At 47.5% G+C, this 18788-nt stretch overlaps 1 protein-coding gene across 1 annotated transcript in view; it reads left to right on the top strand.

The window, feature by feature from the left end:
* Positions 1 to 16671, top strand: part of LOC119455430 (angiotensin-converting enzyme) — a 64145-nt gene extending 47474 nt beyond the window's left edge. Inside the window, exons 11-15 of the mRNA XM_037716835.2 lie at positions 1656 to 1797; positions 3518 to 3616; positions 3724 to 3855; positions 7255 to 7421; positions 14938 to 16671. Of these exons, the coding sequence (XP_037572763.1) occupies positions 1656 to 1797; positions 3518 to 3616; positions 3724 to 3855; positions 7255 to 7421; positions 14938 to 15050 (653 nt within the window). The 3' untranslated portion in view covers positions 15051 to 16671. The remainder of the gene's footprint in view (positions 1 to 1655; positions 1798 to 3517; positions 3617 to 3723; positions 3856 to 7254; positions 7422 to 14937) is intronic.
* The last annotated feature ends 2117 nt before the right edge of the window (positions 16672 to 18788 follow it).

Here is an 18788-nt window from a genome sequence, read left to right as displayed (position 1 = left end):
GTCCTCTCTCTGCGCAGCCGCAGTCGCCGGCGGCGGCGGCGGCGCGCGCCCAGCCTGAAAGCTTCAACGTGGACTTTCTATAGGTGCGCCACCGTCGACTTGGCTTTCGCAAGCAAAAAGTAAAGAAAAAAGCAAGCGCTTTAGGAGAGGAGGCGGCGGAGGAAAGAGTAGATGGCGGTACTTTTCTTATATAGGGACATTACGCGCCATACCTCTCCTCAGCGACCGCGCACGAATACGAAACCATTACTCCTTCTACCTTGCTTCTGTGCGATCAGCTGTCGGAAATGAGACTGAGTTTTCGCTAACACACTGTGCTCCAATCATGGTAGATTGAATCATGTGGATTGAAGACATGTGCAATAGTTGGCTGCAAAAATAGTGACTGGCATTTTAAGGAATAGAATGAATCTGCGCGGCCAAATTTGCGGACCGCTGTTGCAACTGTCTGAACGTGTTACCGGCACTTCGTGATGTACGTACGGCTTTCCTCGAGTATACAGAAATTTTCTCATCCGCCAGCCTTGTATCGCTAACCTTCAAAGAAAGGGCGTCATCCCCAGAACGTCGGCAAGAGTGAGTACCACTCGTTAAACAATGACAAAGGGAGTAGCGCCGCTTCCTGTCATAGTAAGTTTCGCGCACGTTATCTATACACATCTGTCCCAAATGGCAGGAAAACTTACGCCCACTCTATCGCCGACATATCAAGAATAAGTGAATGAGCGCACACTTGAATATGTGTACACTGTATATACGCACAATAAATGACAGACTACACCGATGGCGCACGAATGGTCGAAGCTGAATGTTTCGTGAAGGTCCACAAGAGTAAGCGAGTAATAGCTGTAATATTTATTTACTACAAGGTATTACAATGTACAAAACAGCTACGTTTCAAGCCTTATGCGCAGCAAGAACAAATCTATCGGCACTGAGCACACCCGCGAGTGATTAGGCAGAAAATAATCAGATAGTGGCCGCACCGAGGAACTTCACGGAGTCAGAAACTGACAAGCCGCTGCTTCAAAATATTTGCCAAATAAAGTACAAAGAGCAAAACACACTAATCCTGATTCAATTCATGAGCGGAATGTTTCGATAGCTTGGAATACATATCTAGCCCCGCTTTTGGAACAAGCACCATATACGCTGCTTGCGCCGTTTGGACATAGCTTAATCAGCTCCGAAAGCGCTTTTGCATGTCCTCTGAAGCTGTGACCAAAGCTTCGTGTCGTCCATCTTGTCCCTGTCTACGATATCTCCGAAAACAGAGGTTTTCTAAGCCGCGCCGGCGTGATACACTTCTATTGTAAACAAGGAGGCAACGGAGGCAGTTGAGGCAAGCAATGGACGCGTCACCACGTCATCAAACACGGCAGCGCCCACGGGATCGCCGCGAAAAGGGTCAATATAGAGGGGCTTTAGATATGACCACTGACGAAGCGCGTTAAGTGCGAAAATAAATAGCATCGGAAAAGGCGTCACTACGAAATCGCACCCCTTGCATCCACGCAGCTCTCTATTCTGCCACGTACTGTTCGCGTTCCGCCTTGTGTATTACAATATAATTTCGTGAGTACAGCGTGCATCGCAGGACAACTGCAACAGCACGCAAGCTTTGCCCTCTTTTGATGTCAGTTTCCTCTCTGCAGATTCCGTTGACATCCTGCTTATGTCGGCGCTGAACAAAATTGCCTTCTTGCCATTCGGGTACTTACTGGACAAGTGGCGTTGGACCATCTTTACCGGGGAGACGCCGTTCGACAAGATGAATGAGAAATTTTGGGAGTACAGGTACGTCTCTTGGGCACGACCTCTCAAAGTCGTCTCCGTGCAATAAGGGTTGGTGAGAAATTACGCCAGCTGCTTCTGCCACCGAGACGACGGCACAGGTGTTACAAAAGGGCAAAGTGTTCTTATAAAGGAGAAGCACCTCATTCAATATAACCTCTGTTTTCCTAGTCGGCGTAAAGTAATTGCACTTGATTGCCTTTCTAATTTTTTTTATTCATAACAACCATTCGGAGAGTCCATTAGGCGTTGGACGCGGACTTGAGTTCAAAGAAAATTTCTTGTAATTTTGTAGCAGAGGCGATTCCTTCAAAACTAATGCTAACATACTTTCAAACGCTTCTTCCGCGACGTTCTATAGTTGACACGTGGTTCCTTTTTCATATATGAAGTTTAGCGTCCCAAAGTAACACAGAGGATATGAGAGACTCGCTATTCGTGGAATTCGGGTTAATTCATGCCGTGTATAGGGTTCTTTAACCTGCTCGTATATCTGAGTATACGAGCGCTTGTACATTTCGTCCTCCATAAAATATGGCCACCGCGGTCTATAGAATCGAACCCGGGACCTCGTTCACAGCAGCAGGATACCGTATCTACTGAGTATGGCGAGTACGGACAAAATATACAAATTGGAGCGTTCGCACATTAGTCTCCACAATTACGGGTAGTTAGAATAAACAACTCGTGCCATGCTCAAGTGGTTATTGAGCGCTGAATTCATTATTGGTCTATGTAAGTGTAGACTATAGTACTATATGTCGGGCGCACTATAAACACAAGTCCCGCACTACTTGTGTTATAAAAATATATTTTAGCTCACTTATGTTAATAGCGCATGCCTTTTATACGCTCCGCAAAGATAAAACAGGAACTTGCCATGATTGCAAAGCATCACACATTTGACTTTGCGCGGATTCTGTTGCTTACATCACCGCTGCCAGAATTTGTCACAATTTCATTTTGTCTCAATGCTTCATTTAATGGAAAACTAAGAACAAAGAAATATATATATTTTGTTGCCTGTGTCGCTGATAGTGAAGCATTCTTAACCAAACTGAAAACCCTTGTACGCCCTACGCGAACACTCGCACAGGCCTACAAAATGCCTCAGGATCAGAAACACAAACAAAAATATTAATGTTTTAACCGCATTATATACATGCCTCGCGTGACACGCTTTATTGCATATGTGCTGTACAATGTATCAATATGGCGTCAAGTGACCGAGTCAATAGAGTTACTAGGCTGACGGGGGGGGCTGCTGGTATGGTTCGATGCTGTATTTGGTCAAGCAACCGGTTCTCTTCTCTCATTGTGTTTGACAGCTACTGTTCGAACTACAGACATTTCTCAAGTGGCCGCTCTTTCTTAAGAAAAAATTGTTTTGAAATAGTCCGTATCGTCCACGCACCTCAGTTGATATTGAAGTGTAGACTTGAAGTTCACATTTGTGGACGCAGCAAAAACGTTCTGAAATAAAAAGTCGGTAAGTTTAGGTTCTGAACAAAGCTTTTAAATATTAATGTGTCTGTATTGGGGCTCAAAATTCCTGAAATGAGTAAGCGAAAGTTTCAACTGCCAAAATGAATTGACGCCTGAAGTGGATAACGAGAGTTTCGCTGTACGAAATTTTAGAATATTCGACAGAACATTCGCGCAGTGGCTGGCTTGAGGATGTGATCATGAAAACTTTATTGAACACAAAGTTTTTTCTCTGCAGGATAAAATACCAGGGCGTGTCACCTCCCATTAAGCGCAACGAGTCCTTCTTCGATGGTGGAGCCAAATACCACGTAGCTCTTCATGTTCCGTACCTGAGGTAAGCAAACTGATCCGAAACAGTTAGTGGAAAGCGCGGTTATGTAACGCAGAACATCACGTGTGCGTGGTGAGAGCTTTATCACTTTTTTTCTTTGTTCTCTTTAGATATTTTGTGGCATTCATCCTTCAGTTCCAGTTCCACGAGCATTTGTGCACTGTTACAAAGAAGATTGACGACCAGCATCCATTCCATGAATGCGACATTTACGGAGAGAAAGAGGCTGGTGACGTCCTCAAGTAAGGACTGCACATTACCCCTAAAGTTTACGTCGAGTTCGTTTCAGTTCAGTTAAATTAATCTCTTTATCATAATGTCCTGCTACGGACCCCTGTTAAGAGCCCTGACAAGCAGGGACCTAACAAGTAACGATATTCACACGTTAGGAGGTCCGAATATGCTTAGCTGATTGTGATGTTGATCAGACGCCAAGATACCACAGGAGCTGCTTATATGACGATAAGAATGGCGTGGTTGTAAAACTGGAAGCAATATACGTTGGCATGCAAAAGTTCCGTTCGCGAGTCGTGTAACAATAGTACTAAAGCTAAACAAGCGTTCCTAGTGAAACGGGTTCGTAGCAACAGTTGGTGTGGTTTTTTCTTGTTGTGTTAAGTTTACGTTTGTTTGTGCGCCGTCATGTTTGTTTATAGATGTTTTTCTGTGTTCAAGCTTCGCGCGTGTTTCTGTACTCGAGATTTTCGCTGATGTGGTCTCGGTGATGTAGAGGAGACGAGAATACGGACAAAAAGGAAGGGAACAGAAAAGCGCTGTAACCAGTAAATAAAGTGTCAGATGATTTTTTTTTAATTTTTTGCGATAGCACTTTTATGGACACTCCAGGCGCATTTTTGCTATCGCCGTCAGCGTCACCGTGATGTTCCGTATAAATTCCAAGGACGATAGCACCATGGCCACGTGCCGTATGCTGTGTTTGCGAGTGAAAGCACGCGAGGGGAGTCGACGATCACGGCTCAATCTGGCGGGCGCGAGGGAGGAAAGCGGAGAGAATACGCGCGCTCTTCCGTCGCACGAAAGGCCGTGTGGGGATGGGGGGGGGGCGGTGTTGGGCTCCGGCACCAACTCCGCATTTCGCGACCCGGGCGCAAGGGGAACTGAGGATCGCGGCTCAATCTCGCACGCGAAAGGAGGAAAGTGGGGCGGCCGCGCGGGAGGAAGAGGGGTTGCTGCTTCTACTCTGCCAACAACTGGGTACTTTGGGCGGTCGCGCGCACCGTATCTCGAAAGCGATCTGCAGACGACTCATACCTTTGTGCGCGCTGTGTTTTCGCCGCTCAGTTCACGTTCAAGCGATAGACAGCACGAAGGCCACTTCGCTCGCTGCGGCAGCCGCACTTGCTCACGCCAGCATTTTGACAGCGAGTGTGCGCGGTCATCGAGTACGATGTGGTCATGTTTGTTTGTGCGCGCTGACACCATGCTTGTTCGCAGTCAGTAAGCGAATGTTTCCAAGTTTATACACCCGATAAGACATATATCATTACTTCCTATAGCTGTCTACTAATTTGCTGTCGCAATCGATGCTTCGCCTTTTGGGTGAAACTGCGCCTTTTTTTTACTAGAATAATACAAAATGGAAATCCAAGAATGCAAAGTGTGGGCATTGGCCGACTCGGCTGCACAAGTGTCAACTAATAACGCTGGATCAGCGTATGTATACAGCGTAATAACAGCGTATGTACAACGCATTATAAGAGTCCTTTCCATCGTGTGGAGTTCTGAGCCAATCGAGAGCAGACAGTTGATTTCAATTCTACCTTTTACAAAAGCTTGGATAGAGCATTGGTTTCTTGCAGTTTTAGCAAAGCCTGTTCCAAGCGTCGCATAAGAAAGAGCAGACGATATTCATTATCTTTTCCGGCTCGATAATTTCCGCTCAAATTTTACGAAGAGGTAGCACTTCAAACTCAGTATTATTAAGACGTTTCCGAACATCACTTGTCTATTTCGTTCACAATAGATCCAAAGTGTACGTGCTGTCTACGGTGACGTCACTCAAAAACATGTTGATTTCGGTGAAACTGCGAAACAATGCTACCATGGTCAAATTTTTTTTAGGGCCGTCACCAGAAACAACAAGCATACCGGCTTTATTGTGAACAAAGCAAACAAGTTTTTCTATCAAATGTGGTACTAAAGTGAATGCACTATGAAATAATAACTGCCAGCGAAATATAAGCGGAAATTAGCCAGCGTTTGGGCGGGAATGATTGCGTACACCTCATTGTCCAACTTATGAAACACTCATTCATGGTAAATACCCCCTATTAAAAAAAAAATGGAACACGGGACAGTGCATCTGACGGCTCGAGGCGCTAGTTCACGGACGTGTACATATAGGCTTGCTGGCGATTGTAGAAAATTCTATCCAGCACGTTTAATCAAGCACGAGGAAGGCAGTGGACGTTCATGGCCCGCAATATTCGTTGCCTACAAAACATGAACAATTAGCAGAAAGAAAGCAAAGAGACACTTTCTTCAAGGAGGCAAATTAAAAAAAAATGTGCGGTTAGTGATGCATACCGTCATGTAATGTCCCGTTTTTGGGACCTTTGAGATATTATGAATAAATCAGGAAATACTCCTTCATCAACATTTAAGAAGCGGCGGTTTTCTCGCCTAGCACAAGGCATCATCTGGGCGAACATCAACCTGTGCAAATTGTACATAGTTCCTTTAGCGAGTATATTTCCTTTGCCACGATCAACGCAAACGTTTTCTCTATTTGGTATCTTTTATTTTCGTTCAGTGTTTTTCAGTGAAACTACCCATTAGTCTTATGGTCATAATTCTGTGGGCACCGCTTTATAAAGTTCGCAATGCAATTTTCAATAATACTTTGAGCAACTTACATTTTGATTCCATTCCATTCAACATAAATTTTGATGCATGGTACACTAATAAGTATTTCCTATCTAGATATGCATTTTTTAACCCGCCGTGGCTTTGGCGTCGCGCAGCTGATCTCGAGGTAACGGGTTCGTTCCCGGCTGTGGCAGCCGCATTCCGATGGGGGTCTAAATGCAAGAACGCCAATGTACTTCGATTTAGGAGCACCTTAAAGACTCCCAGGTGGTCAAATTTGATCCCAAGTCCCCCACTGCGGCGTGTCTCAAAAACAAATCGCAGTCTTCGCACGTAAATCTGTAGAATTAATTTAATTTATATTCCTAGTTTTAAATAAAACAATAAAACCCAGAAGCACTGAAGATGAGCACATTTTTTGTGGTAAGGAAGTAGTCGAGCAGGAAATGCTGACAGCGCTGTTTACACTACGCTTTCTCGGGCTCGCAGGCACGAGTGAATGGATTCTGGGGTTTTTCGTGCCAAATCCACGAATTGATTAGGAGGCACACCATAGTAGGGAACTCCGGATCAATTTTAACCACCAGGAGATCTTTAACGAGCCCCCAATGCAGGGTACACGGGCATTTATGCGTTTCACACCAATCGAAATGCGGACGCCATGGCAGTGATTCGATCCCGCACCCTCGGGCTTAGTATCACAACGCCATAGTAACTACGCCACCACGGCGGGTAGTGTGACTACGTTGCAATAATGAACCATTAGGCTACATCACGACTTTAATTATTTCTGCGTTCTTACGCGCTCACAGACGGGGACTGTCGCTGGGTCGTTCTAAGCCCTGGCCCGATGTCCTGGAGATCATGGCTGGCACGAGGCAGATGTCAGCCTCGTCCCTGAAGAAGTACTTCGCGCCACTAGAGAAATGGCTCGACGAACGTATCAGCAAGGAACAGATCGGCTGGGACAAGGCCAACGGTGAGAACGAAGGCATCGTTTATAACGCTTCGCATGGCGTTGTTAGGAATGATTTCAAAGCTACTGCTTTGTTTCGCTATTACACGGGTGCATTAGTGGTGCAGCGCGCAACAGCGCTAGGCTACTGTGCTATACGAACACGCGTGACGCTGGTTTGATTCCGCGTGGCACCGGATAAATTTGAGAGAATTATTTATATGATTATCATTCTTAATATACTTCATGCGCTTTCCCGCGTGTTACTTATTTCTATGTTTTATTTGATCCATTTTCTCACCATATTGGGTTACTGGGTAGCCCATGGTCTAATGGGTAGAGCATTGGGCTTCTGCGCTGAGGGAGCAGGGTTCAAAACCAACCGTCAGACCAACTTGGATCATTGGGTATGCGGCACTGGCTATGCGCCGTTCTTCAGTGAATCTGCTTTTCATGTATTTCATTTAATTTATTTTCTCTCAGGGCAGAAGAAGTACAGAGAGGAGTGGGTGGTGTCAAAAAAAAAATAATGCACATTTTAGCAGCGTAGTATGGTTGCAAGTAGTTATTAGGGGCTTTTTTGAATTCGTGGGCATTGACGATTGAAACTATGGAAGAGGGAAGGTGGTTCCAGTCGCCGCTCGTTGTGGGAATGAAGGAATTGAAATGAAGGTTAGTGCGTTAAAAAGGTTAGTGTGGCAACCAGTTTGGAGATATGCGGCATCGAACTCGCCATAAAAATGCACTGTGGTTCCACTTACTTTTTACCAAAATGCTGTTTTATACATTGAAGCACAAAAGTAACTGGAACGCCCATGTATTTCGTCCCACACTTTGGGAAATAATATCCCGAAACTGGTGTCACCGTTGAAATTCGTGTCAAGTGGATGCGTCTTGAAAACTCACCGGCTACAATTCGTGAATTGCAACATGTCTCGTAAAGTGATTAACTAAGAAGTTCATTAGTAAACTTTTGTTATTTGGTTGAATATGTGTTTCGATTTCTCGTACTACTAATGTCCGCCTCTTCGAATAACCCAGCTGAACGAAAAGAATAATGCTACCGGCCACAGACAATTTTTAAAAATTCCGTAAAGCTTAATTTTGAACACCTGGTAGAATGACGTACTGTAGAACTACTTTTATTTACTTGGCGGAATAAAATTTATTACTGCAATAAATAAAGCTTAATCTTCTCAGTCTTTAATATCGATACGAAATATGAGTGTGGTTGCTTAAGTGTTACGTAAAATATCTGGAAAAACAATCTTATATGATTTTGTTTTCGTTAAAAGAAAGCTTTAGAAACGTGCTGAGTAGAATTTATGGTTCCTTTAATTGGGCTGCATGACCTTATTTACTGATGAACTGTTAACTAGAAAGAAGTAAACACGGTCGGAGTCAGTCACGTCATGGTGAGCTGGTGTGAAAACCTCTCGGTGGCGTCGCCACCGGTCTTCTCGTTCTGGCATAACTTATACGGCTTACCAAGTCGTCTATAATGCTAACTGTGACCTCATTGCTGTTGTGAAAGCGTAAGCCTACAAACGCAACTTAAGGTAATATTCCTCCTTAGCGTCCTTTTAACCATAATTTCCCCGAACGAAGCTCGGTCATGGCACCTGAGGACAGTATTATGCATCATAAATGCCAAAGCGTCTCGTGGAAGCAGTGATGCCATCAAGGTTAACATAAAGCACACAAAATGCAAAGTGTTAACCTCTTACCCATGTTATGCCATTTCAGATTCAGTTTTATCGTTTCACTAGTAGTACGTATACATAGGAGATATTGTCACGAGCCTCGAGAAGTAGCCCTGAAGGTTTAATAAACGTAGAGCAGCTGGCTCTTGGAAGACGCGACCGTCGGGGCTGGCTCGAGCAGAGAAGGAGCGCGCGGTCTTCTTTCTTCTCTTGGGCTCGACCCACTCTTGCCCTCGACCCACTACCTACAGGTGGCAATATCCCCCCTTCCGAACAAAAGCATCGCCTCGATGCTAAAAAAATAAAAAATAGGCGTAGAAGACAAAGAAGAGGAAGGCAGGCAAAGCGAAAGTACACAAAAAAAATGTAGCCGTCACGCCGGCACAGTCAATGAACGAAGAAGCAAGCTCCCAAAGATAAATGAAAAGTAGAAACAAAGAAGGGAATGAGAGAAAAAAAATGAAAACAAAAAAAATTACGGACGCGCAATGTACGGCTTCATGCGCACAACATGAACTATGTCTGAGGTCGGTTGTCTTTGTGTCCTACTCCGTGTCTGCGATGTTGTGTCCGGAACAACTTCGTAGTTTACGTCACTGACGCGGCGGAGCACTTTATACGGACCGAAATACCGGCTCAGAAGCTTTTCACAGAGGCCACGACGGCGAACGGGGGTCCACACCCAAACTTGGTCTCCGGGGTTGTAGGACACGTCCCTGTGGCGGATGTTGTAGCGTCGTGCGTCTGCCTGCTGCTGCTGGCCGATATGCAGCCGCGCGAGCTGCCGAGCTTCCTCAGCACGCTCTGCAAATTCCTCGGCGTCAGTTGTCAATTGGTCAGCGTCTTGACACGGCAGCATAGCGTCCAGCATCGTCTGGACTTCGCGACCGTAGAGAAGGCGAAAGGGCGTGAAGCGCGTCGTCTCTTGCACGGCGGTGTTATACGCGAAGGTCACGTAAGGCAAGATCCGATCCCATGTTTTGTGTTGAACGTCGATGTACATTGCGAGCATGTCTGTGACAGTCTTATTCAGTCGCTCGGTAAGTCCGTTGGTCTGCGGATGGTACGCGGTCGTCTTGCGATGCCTGGTGTTGCTCAATTCAAAAACTTCGTCCATAAGCTGCGCTGTGAAAGCTGTCCCTCTGTCGGTTATTACAGTGGAGGGAGCACCGTGACGCAAGACGATGTGGCGCATGAAGAACTGTGCTACCTCTGAGGCCGTGGCTCTTGGGATCGCCTGCGTCTCAGCATAGCGTGTTAAATAATCAGTCGCGACGATCACCCATTTGTTACCGTCGGCCGAGAGAGGAAACGGTCCGAGAATGTCCATGCCGACTTGGTCGAAAGGCGTGTGAGGTGCTTCAATTGGCTGAAGTAAGCCAGCCGGTTTAACGGATGGTGTCTTGCGGCGCTGGCATTCACGGCAGCCTTTAACGTACTGTTTGACGCTTGCTGAAAGCCCGGGCCAATAGTACATTTCGCTTACTCTGGCGAGTGTTCGTGAAAAGCCTAAATGACCAGATGTCGGTTCGTCATGGCAAGCGAAGAGGATGTCGTCGCGCATGTCCCTTGGAACCACCAGGAGGTAAGCACGGCTGGTCGAACGAGCATTCTTCTTATAAAGCACGTTGTCTCGCAGACAGAAGGACGTCAGCGAGCGGGACAGATGGCGTGGTATGGTTGTGTCGCGGCCCTCTAAATGATCGATGATCGGTCTAATCTCAGCGTCGTCACGCTGCCGTCTGCTCAAGTCCGACGAACTAATGGCGCCCAGGAAGCCGTCATCATCCTCTGTTTCCTGACTGGCAGGATCAATGGGTGCGCGGGACAGCGTGTCAGCGTCTTCATGCTTACGGCCAGACTTATAAACGATGGTGATGTCAAATTCCTGTAGCCGCAAGCTCCACCGTGCCAGTCGTCCTGAAGGGTCGCGCATGCTTGCCAACCAACAGAGGGCATGGTGGTCCGTCACTACTTTGAAGGGACGACCATACAGATAGGGGCGAAACTTGATGATCGCCCACACGACCGCGAGGCACTCTTTCTCCGTAGTCGAATAATTCGCCTCGGCACGGGACAGGGAGCGGCTGGCATACGCTATAACTCTTTCCACTCCATCTTGAAGCTGGACGAGCACTGCGCCAAGGCCAATGCTGCTGGCGTCGGTATGCACCTCAGTATCAGCATCATCGTCAAAATGTGCAAGAACGGGTGCTGACTGCAGGCGCTGTCGTAATTCAGCAAAAGCCGCCTGTTGCTCATTATGCCACACAAATGGCGTATCGTCCCTCGTAAGGCGTGTCAGGGGTTCCGCTATCTTCGAAAAGCCTTTAATAAACCGGCGATAGTAGGCGCACAAACCCAGGAAGCGCCGGACGGCCTTCTTATCGGCAGGAGCTGGAAACGCGGCCACAGCGGCAAGCTTGTCGGGATCGGGTCGGACCCCTTTGGCGCTTACTACATGCCCGAGGAACTTGAGCTCTTCGTAACCAAAGTGACACTTTTCGGGCTTAAGTGTGAGGTCTGCCGATCGGATGGCTTCTAGCACACTCCGTAGGCGGTGAAGATGCTGCTCGAACGTTTCAGAGAAGATGACCACATCATCCAGGTACACAAGACAGGTCTGCCACTTCAGTCCAGTAAGGACAGTGTCCATCATTCGCTGGAAAGTAGCCGGGGCTGAACACAAGCCAAAAGGAAGCACTCGAAATTCATAGAGCCCATCTGGAGTCACAAAGGCTGTTTTCTCGCGGTCGCGTTCGTCTACCTCGATTTGCCAGTACCCGCTTTTTAAATCGAGAGAAGAAAAATAGTGGGCACGCCGTAGTCTATCTAACGAGTCGTCGATACGCGGCAGCGGGTACACGTCCTTTTTAGTCACGTTGTTGAGCTTGCGGTAGTCGACACAGAAGCGTAGCGTTCCGTCTTTCTTTTTGACAAGAACGACCGGAGACGACCACGGGCTGTTAGAAGGTTCGATGACGCCATCGTCAAGCATCTCGCGGACTTGCGTACGTATGGCTTCGCGTTCTTTTGCCGACACGCGGTAAGGCTGCTGGTGTATCGGGCGTGCGTCTTCGTACGTGATGATCCTGTGTTTAGTGATCGAAGTCTGGCGTACCTTGGAAGAATGTGCGAAGCAGGTCCTGAATTCAAGCAAGAGCTTGCGCAGTGCTGTCTGGCTATCGGTGGACAGTTCAGAATTGATGTCGAGATGGCCCAGAGACGTGTCTGCTGTCTCCACTACTTCTGACGTGAAGCAGTTGTTAACGTTTGCTACTGCGTCAGCAAACGCTAACGAAGTGCCGCGGAACAGGTGTCGGTGCTCGTAGCTAAAGTTGGTAACAAGCAATTGCGAATGACCAGCACGAATCTGTATAACACTTCGAGGCACACAAACACCTTGCTTCAGTAGGTGTTCCAAGTTACTTTCGGCCACCGCTTCGCCATCGCGTAAGCCACAGCATGTAACGTCGACGAGGACACTGGCTCGTGGAGGAAGCGTGACACTGTCTGCCGAAACACGAAGTACGTCGTCGCGCCGTTGGCCGTCTTGCACGTCGATTGCTCGTGCGGCAGAGAAAGTGATACGACGCTCTTGCAGATCGATAATCGCGCCGTACTCCTGCAGGAAGTCAACCCCAAGAATAACGTCGCGGGAGCATTCGCGTAAGACAAGGCAGCTCGCAACGAATGTAGATCCTTGAATCTCAACTCTAGTCGTGCAGGCGCCCAGCGGAGTAACGACGTGGCCGCCAGCCGTCCGAATCTGCGAGTTATGCCAGGGCGTGATCACTTTCTTCAGCTGCGTTGCTATTTTCCTGCTTAGTATGGTGTAGTCTGCGCCGGTGTCCACTAAAGCACTCACGGCATAACCGTCAATGGTCACTGGTATATCGAGCGAAAGCCGGTCGTCTCGTTCAGCTGCAGGTGATGGCGGATCGGTATGTTTCCGTAACTGCGTCCGTCGGAGGTCTTCAGCGCTTCGACCGTCAGCGACCTCGCCCCCAAAGATCGCCTCAGTTAGTTTTCCCGGCGGGGACTGGTCGACCGCTCGGGAGAATAGCGCTGGGGCGGAGGTGAAAATCGTCTGGGAGACGGCGATCGCGACTGCCGCCTGGCAGGCGGTGGCAAGCGCTGCTGAGAGAGGTAGTCCTCAATGTCCCGGGGTCGCTGGCCGTATCGGGGTGGCGGCGAGTATGCGGAAAAGCCGCGAATCCCAAGGCGCCGGTATGGGCACTGGCGGTACAGGTGGTCAGCTTCACCGCAGTGGAAGCACAGAGGCCGATGATCGGGTGTGCGCCAAACATCCGACTTCCGAGGGGGCGGGCGTCTGTCGTCGACGTAGCGAACAGCTTGCTCCGAATGGTGGGCAAATGGAGCGGCATGAACAACCGGCGGCGGTGTATACCCAGCGTCGTAGTACGACATCGGCTGCGCCGACTGAATTGACACCGTAGGAGGTGCACGAACGAACCGCGGTGGAGAGGGAGAAGGGCGCTTCAGGGCTTCCGCGTAGGTCGCACGCGGATATTCAACAGGTACTGCCGCAGCGTTAGCAGGAGGCGAGGTGTCACGGAGCGCCTGGTGCACTTCGTCCTTGATAATGCTCGCTATGGAGCTTACCGTAGGGTGCGGTGTTACGGCGGCCTTTTGCAACTCTTCACGCACGACAGAGCGGATGAGTTCTCGCAGACAGTCACCGTTGCTTCCTATGGCCGTGAAAATGTCAGCAGCAGACATGCTGTTCGCTTGCCGCTCATACATGTTCGAGCGATGCAGAAGCATCTTTTCCATAGTCACGGCCTCGGACAAGAACTCCGCGACCGTCTGCGGAGGGCTCCGTACGAGGCCAGCGAAGAGTTGCTCCTTGACCCCGCGCATCAGATGACGTAACTTCTTCTCCTCCGTCATTCTTGGATCGGCCCGTCGGAAGAGGCGCGTCATGTCTTCGACGTAAGTGGTCACAGTTTCGTTTGGCAACTGGACGCGGGCCTGAATCGCACGTTCCGCTCGTTCGTGGCGATCAGGACTGGTGTATGTCTCCAAAAGCTGACGACAAAACTCACGCCACGACGTCAGTTGCCCCTCGCGGTTCTGAAACCACGTACGCGCGCCATCCTCCAGGTAGAAGTAGACGTGTCGGAGTTTCTCCGTGTCGTTCCATTCGTTCACGGAGGCCACGCGCTCGTATTCGACCATCCAGTCTTCGACGTCTTCGAACACTGTGCCATGAAACGTCTTCGGGATCCGTGGGCTCTCAAGTGTGTAACGGTTCGACATCGTGCTTCCCGTACCGGTTGGGGCGGTTTGAAGAGAAGCGCTGGTCATACCGGTTGATGTGGTGGGAACTGTAGCGTTGACGACTTCTGGAGACAGTCCCCTGATCCTGCGGCTGGCCCGATGCACGGGAGTGTCGACAGGCACTGGATTCGTAGCGCGGATCCTTGGAGGGGTCTGCAACATCCGTGAAGACGCTTACCCAGCACCTCCACCAGTTTGTCACGAGCCTCGAGAAGTAGCCCTGAAGGTTTAATAAACGTAGAGCAGCTGGCTCTTGGAAGACGCGACCGTCGGGGCTGGCTCGAGCAGAGAAGGAGCGCGCGGTCTTCTTTCTTCTCTTGGGCTCGACCCACTCTTGCCCTCGACCCACTACCTACAGGTGGCAATATGCAGTTTAGTTCCTGCACTTGTTTTCAGTACGTTTTTAATTCGCAACACCCAACCAAGTATCCCTAGCAGTGTCTCTAACAGTATCTCTAACATATATTTTTCTTTTTACCAAAACTCAATATTTAAATTGATAGCTGTGCATTTCGCCTTCTTTGTTTTCGCAGTGCAAGACTACATGGGTTCACCGTCATTCGCCAACAAAGTCGACCTATCAGCAGGAGCTGTTCTGGCATCTATTCTAGCCGTCTTGTTCTGCTTGAAGAACACCTCGTTATGATACACCAGACGCCGCAAGTCTATCATTGCCACAGAAGCAGAATACGGCCCCCGATAGCTCGCGTCGTTGCTATCTCTCGCAGTGATACCATCGAAAGAGTATCTTATGAAGTTCATTTTATTATTATTTTCTTCTTGTTAGGATTTCAGCCTTCATTTTCATTGCATTGCACGAAAAGAAAGTTAAAACGCAACACATTACTACACAGGTTTTCAACGCATGCATCTCGTTTTGAGAATCGTACATATGTTGTTACTTCTAGTCGTTTTTCTTTTTGTTGTACTTCATTAATTTCCGCCATCGCTATATTTGAAACCATTTTCAAAGCAACCTCTTATTCTGGCCATCCGCAAGTTTTTTTTTTCTTTTTTGTCGAGGAACGCAGACTGGTAGCGAAATAAGGAATGAACCTCCTACTCGTATAGACACTTTCTCAACTCTTTTTTTTCTTACCCTACTTAAAGCATGTATTCGAGAACGACAAAAATATCTCATATCAGCAGCACAGCTGTACTTGCGGTTTTTTCTTAACTTTTTTATGATGTAAGAGCTTTGCTACCTATGCAACTTGTGTTTTAAACCTTGTATAACCTATTCTTGCGCAATACGCAGTCTAACTGGGAAGTTTCTCTTGTAGTGCCTCTATACAGCTATCATCACTTGTCCCTGATATCGTGATAGAACGTACGAACGCGCGAATGACTTCGCCGATAACAAGGTTGACGTGCAATAAGAAAAGACAATTTGTTTAATTCAGCAAGTAGGATTTCATTATTACTATGCTTCAGCCATGAGCTGCATAAATGAACGCCGATTGTAAAAAAAGTCAGGCCGTTCCGCTGCTAACTCACGACAAAATGCATAGTTCAAAGGAACGATAATGCTATGCTTGAAGGCATAGCGTTATCAAAGGCTCTGTTATATTAGCTATTGAGGAGTATATCTGCCCCACGATTCTGCTTTCCAATAAATACGAACACGTTGTCCTGTCAAGCGTGAATTCTGTCCAATAATTGCGTTTCTCACTAAATACGAATGCGTGTTCCTGCGAAGCATGACAGAACTAACAAAAGGCTGCTTACGTAAAAGTTCACCGAGTACGCCAGTGTTTGAACAGGGTTTGTGTGAAGCTAGGCTATGCTGTTATGTTTCGTTTGCAGAACAAGTTCTCAGACAACCCTCCGCAAACAGACGTAAATTTTTTAGGAAGAAAGCAAAGTACGCTAGCCAGTCTCTCACGTGTGCACATAGGAATGTTCAAATTGTAGTAAAACAGTCTGTTTAAGGACGTCATCAAAAATGCACGTCGATATAAAATGTACTAACTCTTGTGCAATTATTTCATGAGCCTTTTCTGAACGCTGTTCTATGACGTGTAGCTTTTTACTCAGCGTAGCTTTTTACTCGACTGCAATGGCGTAATTAGTTGATTCTAAGGAACGTCAGACGATTGAGTCACTACATTTACGCAGCTGTTAGGCCCCGTACTTCTATTTCTTGTACAAAGAGAACTGTATAGGTAACAAAAATTGTTTCCTTGTTATTTTCTCCAGTACTTAAATTATTATTTGCGTTGTATTGGCTGAATCAAATCGAAATAAAAAAGTTATTAAATTTGCAAGCTCTGTCTTACTCGCAGTCATTAAAAAAGATGGCAGATGCCACGCCCTGTGGGAATTGATGTTATGCGAAGCAGTGGGCGGGGAGCCTACCAAGTTAACGAAACGAACATCAGAGCACCAAGACGTCATGATATTCATCTCATGACCTATTTTGTAGTTATGTCTGTTTTTCCCAGTGATGATTATATTTATATTCTACCCTGCTCCTCTTCATTCTTTTCTTGAGCTTACCTCGGTAGTGGCATTGGAGAGGCCATCCGCCTTTTTCAACCTTCTGTGGTTGGTATCGCAGAATGTTACCAATCGAGGCTGTCGACGCCATTAGGTCTGTCGTAGCATACTGCCTTCAATATTCCTTGCTGACAGTTTGTCTGGACAGCTATGTAAGGTACGGAGAAGGTAGCATTCAAACCTTCGCCGCGTCCAACAACAGGCATCCCGGTACGGTGGTACGACGGAAAGGGTTCTTCATAGCAAGTTCCAGAAGGGTCCGCTGTGCGCATGTTTTGTCCAGCCTGGTGTCGCCAAGCAACAGAGACGTGCTTTATCTGTATATCTGCATATCATTTTTCCCTTTGGCTATTGGAATACTTGATCTTTGCCTATTTTACTGAGACGCTGTGTACATATTGAGCATTGTTTTCAGTTCTTCTCAAAGTAACCTATTCACTACAGATGTGATGTTGGATGCATGTGGAACTGTTCGAAAGTGGTTCAATCTTATTTTTGCCGTCACGCTAATTCACACTAACTTGACATAGCCTGTTGTCTCATGGCGGATGACGAAAAGCAACCAACGGGTGCTTTTTGAGTGCCACGAAATGACATGAAAATTTCAGGCGCAGCTTAAACGTGGCAACCTGCGATACCATGCCGCATCTTCATCATCTTCATCTCTGTGTTTTTTGTGAAGAAAAGCCATTTTTATCGCATGAAAGACGACACGGTTGTTTTGTGCATGTACATGGAGACGCTCCGCCTGGCATCCAACAGTACCACAAGTAGCCCCTGGCCATCAGCACTCGATGATCATTGTTTCGGGAAGTCATACTTAGCTTTGGTGACCTGGCTGAGAACCGGCGCGCCTAATCAGCACGAGAATTATGAAAAAATGAAAGAAAGAAATCATGTAGAATTCATCTCGCCATGAATGTCGACGGTTACTGCGATTAGCACTGAAGCAATGTATTGACAAACCCTATTTCAACCGCCCAGCACACCAGGTAGAAGGCGTGCAGAGCAATTCTCGCGGAGCAATTTCGTGGAGTTTCACCTGAAAGGCGAAGCATCAATTGCGATTACAAATTAGTAGAGAGCTATACGGAGTCAGGATAGCAGCTTTATCGGCTGTATAAATTGGGACACATTCACTTACAAGCATGGTGTCAGCGAGCACAAACAAACACGAGAGATCACACTCGATGACCGCACACAACCGCTGTCAAAACGCCGGGGTGAGCAAGCGCGCCGGCTGCAGCGAGCGAAGGTCGTGCGGTCTATCGCTTCAACGGAAACTGGGCAGCGAAAGCACAGCGCATACAAAGAGCCGTGTTTTGATGGAGGCGAAACGCTAGAGGCCATGTACCGCGTGATGTCGGTGCTCGTTAGAGAAACCAAGGTAGTCGAAATTTCCCGAGCCCTTCAGTGCGGTGTGCCTCATAATCATACGGTGGTTTTCGCACGTAAAACCCTACAGTAAAATAAGTTGTTTCCTGTTTGAAAACGGTATAAATCAGGTTCAAAATTTTTGCAAAAATTTTCTGTTCAAGGTTTGGAAAGGGGCGTTACAGAAACAGCTTGTTTTACGTTGTTTGGAATGAAATGCAAGAGACGCAGTGGTATATATTATCGCCAGATGTTTGCGATTACGCTTTCATTACGCGTTCCGTACCCGCCGGCGCATTACGTCCAACCTACGCATGTGTTGATGTTCATCTACTACTTTCAGCGTCGCGCGTGAAAAGTAGTTAAGATGCACCATTCGAGGCAGCCGTATTAGTTGCTCGATGTGCACAACACAGTCGGCCTCAAACCCCTCGGTGCGCTTTTCACAGTGGGAGTGTGACGTGCGAAACATGGTTCTGTTTAGCGCGCGCCAACATCTTATGTACAACGT

Source organism: Dermacentor silvarum, chromosome 6 (assembly GCF_013339745.2).
Source record: "Dermacentor silvarum isolate Dsil-2018 chromosome 6, BIME_Dsil_1.4, whole genome shotgun sequence".
Classification (NCBI taxonomy): Eukaryota; Metazoa; Arthropoda; class Arachnida; order Ixodida; family Ixodidae; genus Dermacentor; species Dermacentor silvarum.
The sequence above is the reverse complement of the archived record's forward strand: the minus strand, read 5'-3'. Positions and strand labels throughout refer to the sequence as shown.